The following is a 16665-nucleotide window of genomic DNA, read 5'->3' as shown; positions in this document are numbered from 1 at the left end:
TCCGGGACGTAGGAACAACAAGAACGTTAGTGGCGACATCTGGTAATGAGCGAAAAAGCTATTGCAACGTCAGGCTAAAAGAAAAAATTTCTATTGTCGGTGGAGTTCTATTGTCGGACATGTAATTTAAAAAATTATTGGAGTTCTACTGTCAGGCAGTGGATTTCTATTGTCGGGTATTTTTAATAATATTTAAAAAAAGGAGTTCTTATGTCTTTGAAGTTCTACTACTGTCGCTGGAGTTCTACTGTCGCATACAAAGAAATTTGTAGTTCTTCTGTCTTTGGAGTTCTGTCAGCAACCCCAATAGGACAGCGCAACGTTAGACTACTACGGAACGGCTGGATTGTACTGAAATGAAATCATGTTCTATTAAGTAATAACACGTCGTAAAAATTCTCCCAAGCCAGCAGTCCAACGCAACTTCTGCTTAGGCATCGACCTGATAGATAAAGATAGGAAGATTTAGGACGCATACTTTTTTTTAAGCTGCTGGATTTAGAGCAACGGAAATTTTGGTTTGTTTCTTTATTTCAACTTACAAATGAAATCATTACATCAGAATCGAACACAATTTCAACTACTAATTATTTCGGCATTTAGAAGCCTTAACCACAAGGTCCCATAAGGCCATCCCATAAGGCCATAATCACATAAGGTTATAATGAAAAAGCTTTGCTTCAACAATTTTGATAACAAGTTAACCACATTAAATGCAATTAACTTCATGATTCTGAATTAAAAAAAAAAAATAAGAACATATTCAAAATAATGCAAATAAGAATGAAGCCTATTTTTTGGCAAGTGACTCTGCAATCAAAAGTACATGACCAAGGTTTTCCATTTTTAGTTCAACAGGAATTCCATCCCATTCGGCACCTTCGATCTGTCGGATGGCATACAACAACGACTTTTCAGGCATTAGATCGATAGGAACAGGCTGCGAAGCTGACACAATGTTGACCATTTGTAATATCGTTTCCAGAAATCCATCAGGTTGAGCGTCAGCACGCAATTTTTGACTTGTCAGTTGAGCCAAGCGTTCGGGTATCATAACTGTCCAGCCCTCTGGAACGCGACCGCCGAAAATATCATCACCTTTCATACGAGACATGATGGCTTTTAGCAACCCAAAAACATGTCGCACTTCCAATCTTAAATGACGATTGAGAACGCCTAGTGTAGCGTTCGACATGTGCCGCTCTGTCAAAATTTCTGACAGTAACAGTTCCTCCAAAACGTCCGATATGTAATTTTTTCGAACCTATGTAACGATAAAAAAATATTTCAAATAATTTCTAGATTGAAATTAATTGCCACGTCAGCAGTTAACTAGGCCATTGATAGTTGTAAACTCGCGAAAGTGCGTTTAAATTACCTTACTAATAATGAGTGGCTCAGTATTAGAATGAAGATGTGTGATGGCCGAAATGAGGATAGATCTAGCCTCAGCTAAGCTGCGATTCTTCTCCTGTAATGTGAAAATAAGTTTTTAAATGATAAAAATATAGTACAGGCATAATATAATACTGTAGATCTAGCTATAATAATACCAAATCGGCTAGGATGAGTTCCTGCAATTGGGGAGGAATGGAAGATGGTTGCCAAGCAAGGGAACGCCTCTCTAGGATTGTCAGAAAATTGCTCGATTCCATGTCATCTTTAAAGACAAATTCGGGGATGACGTCTACTGACAAATCTTCTGCAATGGTACTGCCAGCCGATCCTAAAATGGCAGACATAGCAAATGACTCTGCTAGCTGGAGAGTGGCACGGTCAATCACATGATCTCGGATGAATCGATCGACCTCTTCTGTTGACACATGGGCGTATAAAGACTCGTCAAAATCGGTCAAAGTTGCAGCACTGGAACAAGAGAGCCGAACACGGCCCGAGCCTGCACGGCAAAGAGGCTGAATGAAGTCGGTGAGTGCAATAGATGATGCGGCTTCCACAGCATGACTCAATAATTGGCAACTGAATGTAGTTTCGGGTAGATCATTGCCAGCTAAAATCAGAATAAGAGGAGCTGTCTGCTCCAGCACCGTTTTGGGTCGGACAGTGATATCGACTTGTTGACATTCAAAGTAATCCAAGAAAGATTTTTTCTCTGCATTCTGCAACTGACTGAATCGATCCCACAGCTGCTTGAAGCCATCAAAGAGGTTCATAACATCGTCTCTTGAAGCAACTGGGCGCCCGCGATCTAGAATGATCGATTTCTGCGTGACGATTTCCGCCATCTTTTCCAATCCTTGAGCAATAGACATACGATTAGCTTCTTCAAGTGTTAATTCGCCTGGCAAACTCGTGCGAACAAGTGCTATGAAACGCATAGCTTCGCCAAGGTATTGCAAAGCGTTCAGTTTTCGCATCAAATTGTCGTCATCAAGCAAGAAACTGAGGAAAGGAAAATTCAGGCGCAATCGATTATTCCTGGCGAGTTCCAGTTGTACGGACTGTCGATCAGCAAAGACTCTTCTGGCGTAGGCCCAGTGCGAGGTTTCGTTGTGCAATAAGGATTGGTGAAATGCTTGTGATGCTTGGTCAGATTGCCCTGCAATGTGATCGAGCTCTTCTGCTAGATTTACCTGTTGAGCCAACAGTTCAGCTAATCCATTTTCGAATGCTTCTCTCGCCTGCGTTCCGTTAGTGAAGTCGGCTGCGTTAACAAGAAATGAGGGATTTGGTGAGGCGAATAATTTGTGAAGCAGTAAATGCCCAATGCGGAACTTGTCCGTCATCGTAAGCGGTCTGGAAGTCACCAACAACTGACAAAGGAGGTCCAGATGAACGATAACATGATTTGAAAGAAGTTGGACGAGCGAACGCCGGTTCTCAGCTGGATGACGTTCCGCCAATGGTAATGTAAGAAGTAAATGAACGATTGTATGTTGATCGGTCCTTGGATTCAATGCAGCATTCATCAATGCGAGAGAGTTGAGCAGAAGTGCAAATCGGGTAACGACCGGAGAACAATTTCTCACAGCAAAAGTTGGTATCCTGGTGGGCGTTCGGGTCACGTAGATGCCACAGGGTGGCTGAAAATCTCGGGCAGTGGCCCGACGGACTCCAGCCCGTGGCTGATGAGCTGCTTGGCTTAGGGCGACACGACAATTGACGCAAATGGATTCTGGCGTAGGATGTCCACAATTTCCGACACAATTTAGCGTTCCACAGTTGCAAACAAACCAACGCATTGCTTCCAAGGTGAAACTGGGTAAGTAGGGATGGTTATCGATTCCGGGCAATAAAAACTGTGCCACAGGAACCAGGTTGGTAGTCATTTCTTTCAACAAACGGATTCTTTTGGCTTCAAAGATGTCATTTGCGTGATAAGCTAATCGTGCGACGAAAGGAGCCCAGTCAGGTTCGAGGTTTAGTAATAGAGGATAATGTTGGAAGGCTCCAGTCTCGAAGCGATCACCATCCAACAAGCGCTCTTGAAAGGGATCGGCTGTAGTGGCCGCAGAGCGCATGGCGAAACCCAGCGACAGAGGAGATAAGGTCTTAATGTAGTTCTTAATAGTTTTTTGATGGTTCAACTCTTCAGCGATCCTCGGATTACGAAATAAGTTACTCAATTGAGTTTGGTCTCCCTCGGAGGAGGAGAAGCGCAGGATGAAAAATAGTAGAGCATCTGCGATGGTTTGATCTGTTTGGTTTTCCCGCCAACGAGACCATTCTTCAATAACATTCTCTATTCCATTTTCATCCCCAGCAAGTTGTTGTCGAATCAGTGCTAGCTGCCGAATACGTCTAACTGTCCAATCACCCGTCATAGCGGCTTGAATCACATCTTGGGCTGGTTCCTCTTCCAGGTTGTTCTGAACATCTTGGTCAGAACAAGCGAGTAACGCTAGCAATAAATTGTGAGCATTGGCGTTGAGTTCGCGGTTCAGACGATTGCAGCGGATGGTCAACAAAAGCTCGTCGATAATGTTACTGCCAAAACGAGTTGACAAGACTGTGCGTACGATAACAGTCAAAAAGCGCCACGAGACTCGGAGACGCGAATCGGAACTTAGAAGGAACTGAAGAAATTCTCGGATTTCACGCGGATTATTCTTGTGCTGCTGGATGAACAGTTCGGCCACACGCTCGAAGAAGAACATGAATTTTTGGTGATCTTGGAAGAGGGATTCGATTACTTTGGCATTTGGCGTCCGTAAATGATGAACTGGATCTTCTTCGTCGTCTTCAGTCGAGGTCAAAGGATGCGCGCAACTTGAGCAACTTCCATTGGTACCTGCTCCGGCGACATTCTCTTCAAGCAGTACGATGGAATTGGTTGTAGGACATTGTCCTAGGATTTTGGCAAGTTCTTCCGGAGAGCTGCATGCTGACGTGCTCTTAAGCAAGGCGTATAAATCGGCTTGACGAACAAATCTTCTGGCTTGCCCTCCACTAGAAACCCTTGGTCGTATGACTGAGGTAACGACTAACTCTGTCAGATTTTCAAACAATCTGTGAGGCGTCGAAACCTGTAATTCCGGAAGTGTGATCTTCGACTCAGGATCAAAGAGCAGTATACGTTTGGTAATTCTCAAACCCAGCCAAAGTTGCGGCAAGTCTTCTACGCGATCCAACAAATTCGTGAGAGCTGGGCTTACCTAAAATGTAAATAAAAGCGTTGAGAAAACAGAAAAAAGTAAAACAGAGACGCAGAACGTACTTCGATGGATGAAACGGACTGCATAAATCTTTGACGAGACCTAATGACATCGGTTGAGGCTAACGTTGCTAGGGATAAGCGAGCCGCAGTTTCCGTGAAAAATTTCCAGTTACGCATCCTGCCCGTTGCTTCCTTCCAAAAGTCACCATCCATTTCTGCCTTAGCGAACGAGGCGATGCTGACTAGTTCCAGGGCGGCGATTACCTCACCTTGCCAGTGTTCCCAATCAAGGAAAAACATGGCTGCTTCCTCAAACAGATTGTCAACGAGGTAACTCATCTTCGACAACGGCACATTTTTCAAACAGCGATGTAGATGGGGAGGAATACGAAGCAGAAACCAATCGAGGAAATAGTCCTTATTGAACCAAAATGACAGATTAGCAATCAATAATAAGCTAATGGAATTTTTAAATACGTACTTCTTTGATCTTTTGAGAATCATCTTCTTCATTTTTACCCACATTATCTAATAACCATTGTAGTGGTCCATTCAAACGTGATTCTGTGCGTTGGGCGTAACTCATGTCAAAACTGACCAACAAACGGCCAAAAGGTCGAGTACAGGAGCGGAAACCAATTGGGATTTGGACTAGGGAATCGGAAGAGTTGAGTGACATCAATCGATCAGGATAATTGGCGCTGACAAAGTCACACCACAACTTTGTTGAAGATTTGTCAGATACGCGCCAGACATCGCTGATGAGCAAAAGGTGTGCAAGTTGGTTGCTGATTTTGTGCTTGAAAACACCCCAGAGACCTTCTGTTAATGAAGAAGACGAATCAAAACTAGCATCACTGACGCCATCGACTACGTTCCAGGTGATCCGGCTTTCCTTGAGTTGGGCTAGCAAACACTCTGTTGAAAAAAAGTAAAATCAAATAAAAACGTTTAATCAATCAGATAATACTTTTTACCTTTCAACAATTCGATCAAGCGTCCATTGCCCGGTAATCCTAAGGCCGTTCGCACTCCACTATAAAATTGTCCCAAAGAGGATCGTAAGCTAGCAAGGCTTGTCTGTAAAACTGGACCAAGCATTTCGAGCAATAGTGATTTAAACGACTCGTTTGACATTTTTTCGATAAAACTCGACACTGGTTGGTCGGCGGGCGATTGAACGAGCTCTCTCAGTGGTATCTGGTGCTGATCTGCGGTGCCGCTGTGAACGACTTCGTCCACGAAACAGTAATCCCATCCGTCACCGAAAGAAAAGACCCAGTGCATGTTGATCGGGCGTGGGTCAACGTGAACAATGAAAACGACCTGGCATTTCGTCTTTTCAAAACGCTGTTCCACTTCGTACTTGGCCAGTTGAAATTGTTCGATCGGCCCAGTCACCGCGTCGTACTGGACAATCAGACAGAAGTCGGGATCAGCTAAATCTTCATCGTCGATGGAATCCAGTAGACGGATGAGTTCTAGTTCAGTTTGCACGTCAAAAAGTTGGATGGTGAAAGAGTCAGCAAGCGTGATTTCTAAATGTCGGAGGGTGTTGGTCATGAGGACCATTCGAGTTGATTTGATATTCTGGATAGCGTCGTCAATGCTTTCCAGAATAAAATTGTGACGGTAGCGTCGGCAAAAATCTTGTAACTCGGGATGACGGATGCCGAAATCACGTTCCAATTTGATCATGGCCACGGGGTTGGCAGCTCGCATCCAGATGGTATTTGCCCCATAGGGATCTAGATCGTCTGCTTCTTCCAGTTCCATCGGAATTCCTAGATCTTGCAAATGGAGAGCCAATGAAGCGAAAGATTCTTCATGATAGCCGTAGATCAACTTTTGTCTTTTTATCATTTCTGGAACAGCTAACCAGACAGCATGCGATTCGATGGCATTCAGCCATGTTCTTCCGGTGTCATCTAGGAGATGAGAAGGTCTAAGTTCGTGCTTTTCGAATCTGGACAAGATGGCTGGAGACATCAACTCTCGATTAAGTGCCACGTCGGTATCCTGAAGGGCGATGATTCGAAACGGTCCGTTGGGAAGAGCAATGGCTCGAATGGAAGGACCAAGGGCAATTTGCGTCATGGTAACTTCACCTTGAGCCCAATATTGTTGGTTGAGTACCATGTAGAGGGATTCAAACAGCTGATCGGCGTGACACAGGATGAGTACGCCGCCGGCACGGATGGCTTGTTCCACTTGACGCAATTTTCTCGTTACGGCTGTAACCTGCAAATCGCCAGGGAAACAGGAACCGAAGAGAACGTTCCAGTTTGTTCCGTCGTCCAATCTGTTTTTCACGTGTCGATTTAGCAGTTGTAAACCAATCAGGGATCGATTGAGTATCATCAAATGTCTGGCGATGTGAATCGATAGCTCTTTGGACGAATCTTGAATGTTTGAGACGATCAGTTCGAGTGGCGACGTTACTGGTATGACATTTGAATTCATTTCGAGGTTAACGGCCATAGTCTTTCTAACCATCTTTCTAGCTTTTTCGTGGCCTCCAAAGTTACGAATAGCTGACTGAATCAATAGATATTGAGATATGCGAACATCACGCACATCTCCCAAGCGATTGAACGACTCAAAAACAGAGCAGACGAAATTCTTGATACAGAAGAAGAAATCTCTCATGGAAAAAAAGTGTCCGCCGCCCATTTCTTCTCTTTTATCCAGTTCTTGATAGGTACTGACAACACTTTCTAGGCTTTCTTTCAACAAACGAAGAATGCGATCTCTTTCCGACTCTTTGGCGAATTTAGCGATCAAAGAATAGGCCAACTGTTCCGCTGATTTCAACAGATCATTTTTGTCAGCTTGCGTTCGCAGAATTAGGATGCCTCGATTCACCTGAGCAGCGTCCACCACCCAATTACTTAGGGCAACTACCGAGAACGGGGATTGTTGTTTTTCGCCAGAAGTCAAAACTGATTGGCGTTCTAGTTCGGAATGCAACACTTTGATAGGTTTTTCAGGCGACATATCTGCCAGACCAAGTTCATCCAGCACCACCATGGCCAGCATAGTCTTGGGGTCAACACTTAGTCGCTGTGCTGATTCAAACAGCGCTTTAAATCCAGAAGAAGTTGACATAGGGGAACACTGGAAGTAAAGTTCGGTAATCGCGGGCAAGTCTCCTAAATTGTGCCGGAGTGTGTGGTTTCCAGGAGAAAGCACTAATTTCAGGATTTCAACAGACAAGGACTTCGACGATCCAGGTCGTCCGACGATAATCAGGAAGATTCCTAAATTTAAAAGAAAACGCAAAATAAAGATTAAAGAAATTAACTGGGTAATGAACAACTATTACCGTTTAGGACGCACACGTACAAGGCGAAAAGATTCTCGCAAAGGGCATCGTTCAATGCAATGGCACCGGAACCAATAGAAGCCCCGTGCGCTTGCTCATACAGCATTTTGGCGATAATTCTGGATACTTCAGTCATATTCCTGGATGCAGATTGATTTTTGCCAAAAACATTCTCCAAGAAGGTCTTCCGTTTGCGGAACCGAAACGCGTAGACTAAATAGATGGTCAGATCGGCAGCTTTCCCTGCGTCATTTCTCGACATCATTTTGCCGGCCGATGTCTGACAAAACCAGTGAAAAAGTTGAACAGCTCGAGTAGTATCGCGAAGTGACACGGCCGATTCCGGATCAACACTCAATGCTCGTGCTACTCGGTGACTCTTCTGAATGATGGTGACAAACCATTTGACGCAATCAGCATGGAAACCTGGAAGTCCGTGTTGGCATATTTCGTCAATATACGTGTTCTCAGCTTCATCGCAGAGATGACCAAAATCGTAAATGTGGTCGTAAAAAGCGAGCGGTAACTCGTTAACGCGATACACCAAGCCGCGCCTGTCAGTTCGAGCATGGCTGGAATCGTCGTACTGAGTTGACTGAGCAAAGCGAAAAGCCAGCCCAACAGTTGCTTCTTTGTCAGCTTCGTGAAGATATCGGTAAGGATTAGCGGCACCCATTAGATGTAGATTTTCGGGCAAAACAGTTCCGTGGCAATGGCGATCCAGCATCAATTCTTTGAGGAAAGCGATAACACACGAATCCGCCGTATTCATTTCGTCGAAAAAAAGGAAGACTTGAGCTTCGGGATTTCCCATGATGGTTCTCATGGCCGACTCTATCATATCTTCCACGTCTTGAATTGTAGTTCCGCTGTTCACGTTACATACCTCAAAAGTATGACCCAGCAACGTTTGAATCAGGAAACGGAATAGAGCACTTTTACCAACCCCAGCTTCTCCGAAAGCCACAACGGGCAGGCCACAGCGAATTCGATAAAGAGCGAACATCATTTTTGTGATGTTATCCCCCGTCAGCACATATCTACAACAAAAGTTTAAATTAAATGAGGAAATGTTGAACAAATTGTTGGCGAGGTTTTAACTTACCCTTGATCTTGGCCGGTTAGTTCACGTAAACGTTGACTAGCTGGAGTGTTTTTAGGGTGGTTATCCAATTGGTTAACTTTATCAGCACTTGTGACGGTTCCGTCCAAGAGCAAGAGCGATCGCATTGCGTTGAGAATTACTTCAGCGCCTTCTGTTGTCTGCATTAAATTTCTAAATCCACGGAGCTCCTGGAACTGCAGACATTGTTGCTGCAGAATGGGCAGCAAGCTAGCATGGAACATATTTTTCAAGGCGTCCGCGTCACGTCCGACAATGTTCATACCTTGTATGAACCGATAAAATGTAAGTAAATAAAAACCTAAGTAAAATGTAACGTTGTAATACCGGTGACAGATCCATCCTCGTTGAGTCCAAGCAAGAACATGGCTCTTTGACGATTAGTCCAATCCATTTCAGTTAACTTTCTTTCTTGATTGACAATCGACCAGCATCGAGCGATGCTATCATTGGCCACTTTGAGGAGCATGTTGAAAACATTCAGCTTGAAAACTCGTGCTAAATCTTCGCGCTCAAACAGGTACACGGCCGAGCCATTGAACCACATGGATTCAATCATGGCGCAGATGTGTCTATGAAGAAATGAGGCCATGGCATTCAAACCACTGAAGGTGGGAGCATTTCGATTTTCGGGATGTTGGAAAGAAGCCACAAGAAGATCAAAAGTAACTTCTTCCGGTAAAGGATCTATCATGATGGTTTCGGGGAGTGAACAGAGATCATCCCACATGCGCAATCCTTCTTGCCCAGCTTGTTTCAGCTGGAGAAACTTTCCAGCAGCTACTAGAGCATTTGAACGATTGACTGTAACCGGTTGACCAAGGATCCGTGGCATTGCGGCTAAATCGTAAGTGAAAGCGAATTTGTTACATTCACAAACATGGTGTTTGCCCAGGTAAGAGATGACGGGAAATTCGTTCGCCCCGAAAGGAGAAGCGAATTCCAGGGCGATGCTGGTCTGCGAAGAGATCATCCAATATCCTAGTTTGGCCTTTTTGGGATCATAAAGTGCTCCATGCATGAGTAAAGAGAGCAGAATGTCATTAAATTCGAGAGAGACAGAGTGGGCGATATCTAGATGAAGAAAAGCAGCGCCTTTTCTCGACTGACTCGAAAGATTTTCTACTTTCTTCAAGCTGGCCAGCAATTCTTCGACGGAGCCTGTTCTTACACTTATGCGATAATAATCAGGGCTTGGCACCAGATCCGAAGCTTTTTGCATCGCTTGTTGGCTCTTACCGCAACCGGGAAGTTTTGACGTGAAGAAATGAAGATTGGCTGCATTGGGCAAAAGGCTGGAAAAGCATTGACGTAGTTGGTCGGCTGTGAAATTGATTTCCAGTAGACGGTCTGAAACGAGACCAAGTCGAGCGCCGAGTGATTTTGTCGACTGAACACGGTAATGGTGCTGGGCCAATAGCATCAGTTTTGTACGACGTTCTGGTAACACCCGATCCACACCTTCACGAACAGCACTTGCGCAAGCTGCAGTTAGTCTCTCGACGTGGGCGATAACGAAAAAATCCTTGTCAATATTAGCCACAGACCAGAGTTTCATGAACCGTTCGACTTCCAGCTTGTCCGTGTTGGTTGTCACGAAAAGAATCCGGCTGGGCTCTATTGGTTGATGAGTCAGTGATATATAGGCGGCCAAGGCACTTCCAACAAGGAGTTCCCGAGAGACGTTCAAGATGACGACTGCTTTGTCAATGAAGTGAGAATGTAAGGTTCGACCGTAGGAAACAAGGAACGGTGGGAGTGTGAGCTCCGGATTTCTTTCATGAAAAACTGCTTCAATTAGTTGGTGAAGATCCCGGAGAATAATGAACAGCTGGGCAGTTGACAGCCAATCTTCTTCGTCGCCAATGCGAGGAGCTCGTTGAACGAGCTGCTTGACCAAGGTCTCGATTTTTAACGTCGCCGAAGGTAGAAGAATTTTCAAAATTGATAAGACATCTTCTAATTTGTTACGTCCAATCAGGTCGGCCAGCTGCAGAAGGTAGCCACGCGAAAAAAGTGCCAAGAGAGGCATTTCTTCAATCTCTTTCCAATTGTTGGTCCAGCCTTCAAGCTGCTTCCGCATAAGTTGAATTTCGGTTTCTAGATCAGTCATATCAATGACAATTCGGTTACGGAAAGTGTAAGTGACGCATCCCGAAGCGAACAAAAGACCGAAGACTTCTGAAAGTTTCTCGATTAGACTGACGTTTTTTCTGGTGCGACCAACCACGTCTTCGCTATCATCATCGTCATCCATTACAGTCAAGTCCACAGCCATGTCAAGTAGCTGGAAGGCTTGCTTAAGTTCTTCCATTGAGAGCGATCCCCTAGGTTTCAAGCGGATTTTAATCGTGTAGGATTCGTTATTGGGATCAATAACAACTTGATGAAGCTTGGCCAGCTTTTCTTTAGCATCTTCAGATGGTGAAATTACGCTGGCACGAACAGCTGCATATTGTATCAACATAATCATGATCACAAATTAAATTAATTAATAGATAATTTAGATTAAAAAGATAATGAACCTGCTTGAATCTCGGGAAGCATGTTTGCAAGCCACTTGCAATCAATCGGCTGAACCCGACCGGAAATACGCTTAGCGAAGCGTTCTTCTGATATCCGAACAATTTGCAATAAGTCCTCGTACGTATTAAATTCATTCTGAAGGAAAGGAGCAATCCGAGTCCTTAAGGTTTGAAGTTGGCCTGTAAAACATCCTTATTAACAAACAACTAAAATAAAATAGGATTTAATAAAGTAAATTACCGTAAGCGACCAGCAAAGTGCCTTGTAGAATTTTTCCCATGGCTTCCATATCTTTTTCATCCTTTTCTTTCAGCCACTCGATAAGTGGAGAACGATTTCCATCTGTTATCAGGGAGCTAACAAACTGCATTGCATTCCGGGTTTCAGGTCGTTCTGGGTCGATATTAAGGTCTTCATTGACCACTCTGAGAATTCCGGTTTCTGTGATTTGGGCCAAAGTGGTACTTTCCCACTGTTTCAACAAGTTGTTGTCGACGAAATCGTACAGATTATCTATCGGGCCTCTTTCTTTGATGGAAAAGAATCGGAGGGCCGCTACAAATGGGCCGATGATATGTCGTAGTTCTTGAAGGTTTTTAAAATTCCGATATGCAGTTGCTACACCTTCAATTGGCTGAGACTGCAGATGTACTCGCGAAAGAACATTCGGATCAGGTTGTAATCTGCTGATTTCATCCATTTGCTTGAATGAAACTGTCCCGCCAGCAACAGTACGGGCCAAATTCTTCCATTCGGTGGCACATTCACGAACGAAAACTTGCAAATCTTCTTTGCACAGCGGATACGTTTGTGCTGTTGACTTGACCGTTTGATTCCAAATCTTTTCCATAAACAAAGCACATCCCTTGACTTCAAATAGCCACTGTGCAGAAGTTCCCGATAAAGGTAACGGCAATGTTAAGGCATCTTGCAAAGTCAGAATACTCCTCTCAGAATCAATATCCTTTAAGTAAATCTCCCATTCTTTAGTTTGGAAAATGTGGACGGTTTCTAAATTACTAGCATTTTCATCGCCTTCTTCGTTGTCCAAATCGCCCTCACTGTTTTCGTAGTCGTATTCAGCATTTTCCAAATCGTCCTCCTGATGGTCTGCTGATGTGGTAATCGTCACTTCAGAACGGGAAAATCTGCTATAGAGGATTCCGTACAAGTTATGGCGTCTTCTCAGTTCTTCGACATCTTGACGAAGTTCAGCTAGTTTTCGTTCTGTGAGACCAAGATTCTTCAAACAATCTTGCACTTGTGGATCCTATAAGTGAAACATGGCAATTAAATAAATAAAGCTTACAGTAAGCATAAAAAGAACAGAAAGCGGCTTACATAAAGACTTGATAATTCAATAAGTGGAACTTGGCGATTTTGGATTTTCTTCACAATTTCGTCTAGCTGGTCAAAATGATTCTCCAGCTGCTCAACTATGCTCTTTGTGCTTCCTTTGCGGTAGGGTTTTAAAGTTGTGTCCACAGTCATACCGGGTTTCTTCAAAACCGAATGCAGATTATTAAAGAATTTTCGAGGTAACCTGCTCATAGCTTTTTGAAGATCAACGACTTTGGGACGGTCAAGAAACGGAATGTCCTTTCTCTCGGCCAATACCAGCAAGATTAGTTTTGTGGAGGGGACGTCCTGAAAAGAGCCCGATTTCAAATGGTCCCTTGTCATTTTTAAAAGTCTGATTTCGATCTCTTCTTTAGCTTTGGGAAAATTGTTGAAGCCAATATCCTCCAGTTGGGCAAAGTAGCGATATTCTTCCCAACTTAAGTTCGAGAGCGTTTTCAACTTCTGGCAAACGATAGTTTCAACAACCGACACCACGACTGGTAGCAAATAATCGGGCGTCCAACAAGCAAGTTTGACAACATCCAAAAGCTTCTGGTTGAAAATGGTTTTGATGGCCTCATCAATCAGAGTCGTTTCATTTGGCCTTGTAAGGTGAGCCGCTTCTTCAAGCGGTAAACCTAGGCATGCTTTACGTAAGAAATCCGAGCGAAGAATCCTTTTGAGGTCGTCCATGCTAGTTTTGCAAATCAGCAGTTGAGGCAACAAAAGCGGATCCAACAAATACTGATAATTTTCATTTTGTTTGAAGACTGGACAGAGATTGGAGTACAACTCATCAATTTCGTTCCATCGGACTAAATAGTCGACTACTCTAGTAGCACATTCTATGTGATCTAGCAGTATCTCCGGATTTTCTTGCAAGGTCTTCAAAATGGATTCTGACACTTCCCGATGATTAAGTCTTCTTAATACTGCAGATTGGCGATTGTTATTCAATTCGCCCGAGCGAAATAAAATCCACCAGTAATCACGCCCAGCACCTAAAGCGATGCGTTCTAGGATGGTAGTAAACTTTTCTCGATTGCGCCTTATCTTCGGTAGTTTTAGCAAATAGAGAGAGAATTTCTTGCTTACTGATTCCAAAACTTCCTTCAATTTGGGCAAGTAGACTTCTGTAAGGGAGACCCCTATTACCAACAGGTACAATTTGTCAAAATTCACTTGAAGTTCAGGTTCTTGAAGCCATTTGTTAATGAATTGCCGAAAACCAACGAAAGAGCAGTCATTCCCTACAGCTCGCTTTATCTTGAGAATGCTTTCACTCACAAATTCAAATGCAGCGTCCCAGTCTGCGGAGAGAAAAATATTAATGTTTTCTATGCATATGATAATTATTATATATGAAATAGATTTATTACCTGGTACTACATTTTCGAGTGTGTTATCGAAGACAATATTTACAAATTCTTCAGCTATGCTTTCTTTTGTTTCTGACTTCTGCATGTATTTTGCCAAAGTTTCCCACATTTTTCCGATCATAGATTTTGCTTTTTTGGGTTTCAAAACAAAAAAATTCCATGAATCGGGTAACAATTCTTCACTTCGGTTGTCCAGTGGTCCATCTCCCTCATATTCTATGTTTTGGTCAGTCTTGCTGACGTTAACAAATTTGAACGGGGAATTGCTCCGAGAAGGAATGGGAACAATTCCCTTAAAAATGTACAAATCTTTGGTTATTTCCAAAATCGCTTCGAACTTTCCCTGCGGATGCTTCCATTTCCCCAAATTTTGATCTTCTCCGGTTATGGCCAAGAAATGGTTTTTGACAAGCGGAGCTGCTATAAAAACTGTGGCGGTCCAAGCTGGTTGTTCGACATTAGTTAACAAATTAGCAACTGTTTGAAGAAGCAAATCTGTCTTGATGTTAGGGTCTGTCTTCGGGTTCGTTGGTATTGAATTAGACGACAATGTTACTTGTGCGGAAGCTCCCTTTTCTATCAAATTTTCAACCGTATTTTCGCTATTTCTGAAGTTTGTTTCAGTAGCTTCATTGCTCGACACAGTACTTTGAAATTGCTTGAAGTTCGTATTGCCAGTTGAATCTGTATGCTTCGCACCATCGTTCGTGTTCGAAGCTTTAACTTCCTCTAAGATACTGACTTCAGTTTCATCGACTGGTTTCGCATTGCCTTTCTTTTTTATTGGGGGTTCCGCAGTATCAGATGACTCGTCTACTTCGATTCTGGTTTCAACATTTTGAGCGTCTTGTTGACTATTCTTGTTATTGATATTCGCCGAAGTTTTTCCATCTTTACTATTATTCCCTTTTCTTCCGCCACCCATTCCTAAAAAAATAAATTCATTATTATTATTTAAAAAGGTTCCAAACAATTATATCACAAGAGAAAACTTGTTGTAAATAAATGACTCATTTAACAATATTGCAAAAAATTCAAGATAAATGATAAGTGGTGATAAGGTGGTAAAGATAACCGAATAGTTGACATGAGAACATCGACATATCTTTACCAAGATCAAATAGTTTGACTATTGGGACTATCACATTTTATACAACACATTTTGATTATCCAAACTAGAGTAGTGCCATGAAAGTAAAACATGAAACATTTTATCAAAATTGTTGAGTCATTTAACAATAGTCCTATATCATTATAATGAACCCTTTCAAGACACGGAATGACACAGTGTGTGGACATAATGTAACTGAATGAAGAAGTAAGGAGACAAAAAGTTAATAGGATTACCTCATACACCTTTCACCGTGGTTTAGAAGTTCAAACAGACTTACTGATTGTGTAAGCAGTTGTCATGTAAACACACTGCTAACTGAAATAAAAAGGATGGAGTCAACAAGTTAATAATTGACCACGTCTATTTGTACTAATTAAAGAGAGAAAGATGCAAACCTTGTTCCTAACAGTATCGTTCAGACTTCAGACAGCCTTTCTGACGACGAGCCTAAGGGCTAGGCTAACTTCTATACTTTATCAGCAGGACACTTATCTCGTAGCTGTTTCGTGAGAAAAAAAGACGATTATCTAATAGCGAAACAACTTTTTTCACTGCTGAGCAGCTCTAAACATATATGAAACGTCTAACCAAAGATATAATATTTAACTCATTTTTAGGCCAACTTACTTGTAGTGTCGTCGTATCAACGTTTGGAGACAAAATGTTTTTTTTGTAATGAACGACGATGATCCTTGATCGCGCGCCAATCGCCATGCACCGAATAAGAAAAATATGTTGCGAACGCCATCTAGGAATGGTGGTAAGCACCAGTAAAAAAATATTGTGCTTTTACTTCGTATTTCAAAAAACGCTGAACTCAACATCGTTCCCAATGACCCAGCACACTACACAGTATAAATGTATAATGAGTAGAATCGTAAATTAGTCGATTTTGTAATTTTTTCAACGCCACGCCAATTTGTTCAATTTTTAAGAATATTAAACTTTAGTTTAATTTTGAATCTTTGAAATGTTTGTGTGAATAGCATGTGGAAATACTTGGAAATTATAATGAGTCCTTGGTTTTGTTGTTGTAAAGCTTGTAGCGCTTCTAGTTTAGGAAATAGGAATCAAGGTCTTCTTCAGAAACAGCACTAGTCTAGCACTCCCAATTCAACCTTGATTAGCACCATATTATCAGATTGATTTGGTAATCAAGATAGTCAAGATTTTAGTAAACAATTAAATTATTTTTCCAAGAAAATTTTGATTTAATTCACATTTTATAAGATAAAAGTGTTT

General features: G+C 42.5%; 1 protein-coding gene across 1 annotated transcript; it reads right to left on the bottom strand.

Moving 5' to 3' along the window:
• Positions 1-513: 513 nt before the first annotated feature.
• LOC124200777 lies at positions 514-16141 on the bottom strand. The gene is made up of 16 exons (XM_046597071.1): positions 16051-16141; positions 15819-15922; positions 15657-15738; positions 14310-15236; positions 12931-14240; positions 11830-12859; positions 11589-11768; positions 9391-11511; positions 9046-9328; positions 7941-8980; positions 5593-7875; positions 5097-5533; positions 4676-5032; positions 1554-4613; positions 1379-1471; positions 514-1264 (listed from the first exon to the last, which is right to left on the bottom strand). Exons 4-16 carry the CDS (start codon positions 15232-15234, stop codon positions 791-793), a joined length of 13593 nt encoding a protein of 4530 aa, XP_046453027.1. The 5' UTR covers positions 15235-15236; positions 15657-15738; positions 15819-15922; positions 16051-16141; the 3' UTR covers positions 514-790.
• Positions 16142-16665: the final 524 nt, after the last annotated feature.

The sequence above is a fragment of the Daphnia pulex genome, chromosome 8 (assembly GCF_021134715.1).
Source record: "Daphnia pulex isolate KAP4 chromosome 8, ASM2113471v1".
In the NCBI taxonomy this organism is placed as follows: domain Eukaryota; kingdom Metazoa; phylum Arthropoda; class Branchiopoda; order Diplostraca; family Daphniidae; genus Daphnia; species Daphnia pulex.
This window is presented reverse-complemented; position numbering and strand designations above follow the sequence as displayed.